The 843-nt window shown below is 62.8% G+C and overlaps 1 protein-coding gene across 1 annotated transcript; it reads left to right on the plus strand.

The window, feature by feature from the left end:
• Positions 1-63: 63 nt before the first annotated feature.
• Positions 64-830, plus strand: LOC102771411 (cystathionine beta-synthase-like). Its single transcript, XM_006777690.2, has 2 exons — positions 64-258; positions 414-830. Exons 1-2 carry the CDS (start codon positions 206-208, stop codon positions 724-726), a joined length of 366 nt encoding a protein of 121 aa, XP_006777753.1. The 5' UTR covers positions 64-205; the 3' UTR covers positions 727-830.
• The last annotated feature ends 13 nt before the right edge of the window (positions 831-843 follow it).

Here is an 843-nt window from a genome sequence, read left to right on the forward strand (position 1 = left end):
CGGGTCCTGCGGTCTTAGGGAGGGCCTGCACTGGAGCTCCAGCCAGCCACATGGGGACCCTCCTGGACTGATGGGGTCGGGGAGGGTCCTGGGCTTTCTGTGGGGATTGTGCCCCTTGGTGTGGGCAGAGACAGTGGTGAGACCCTCTGCCAGGCCCTGCTGACCTCCTGACAACTCCAGGTCCAAGTTCCTGAGCGACAGGTGGATGCTGCAGAAGGGCTTCCTGAAGGAGGAGGACCTCACCATGAAGAAGCCCTGGTGAGGACATCTCTGAGCAGGGCCACATCCAAGACCTGGGTGCCTGTGCTCTGTCCCACGCCTGGCTGGTCAGCCCCACTGTCTCCCTGTGTGATGTTGCCCTTGACGCCCACCTGCCGGCTCTCAGCCCTCCCTGCCCTGCCCTCTTCCCTCAGGTGGTGGCACCTCAAAGTCCAGGAGCTGAGCCTGTCCACTCCGCTGACAGTGCTGCCCACGGTCACCTGCAAACACACCATCGAGATCCTCCGGGAGAAGGGCTTCGACCAGGTGCCCGTGGTCGATGAATCGGGGTCAGTCTCAGCCACACCCCAGGACAGGGCTGTCTGTCTGGCTGACCTCAGTCCCTCAGGGATGTCCAGAGCGCCGGGCTGCCCACTGGACATGTTCCTAAGCACTGGCTGGGTGGGGGGTGGCCATGTTAACCCGTGTCCCACCCACTGCACTGGGCCGGGAGGAGACGCCTCATAGCCCCCTGACTGACACTTGTCAAATGGAAATACCCAAAGGACTCATTGGCTTACTGTCTGCCACTGGATGGGCAGGTCCAGGGCAGGGCATCTGATCACTGTCATGCCACGCGTGGGC

The sequence above is a fragment of the Myotis davidii genome, unplaced genomic scaffold, assembly GCF_000327345.1.
Source record: "Myotis davidii unplaced genomic scaffold, ASM32734v1 C63330112, whole genome shotgun sequence".
In the NCBI taxonomy this organism is placed as follows: Eukaryota; Metazoa; Chordata; class Mammalia; order Chiroptera; family Vespertilionidae; genus Myotis; species Myotis davidii.

Bases quoted from the DNA above. Each gene is read 5' to 3' on its own strand.
- LOC102771411 (XM_006777690.2), top strand. From the start codon at position 206: ATGCTGCAGAAGGGCTTCCTGAAGGAGGAGGACCTCACCATGAAGAAG. The intron at 259-413 runs GTGAGGACATCT...CTCTTCCCTCAG, and splicing joins CTCACCATGAAGAAGCCCTG to GTGGTGGCACCTCAAAGTCC.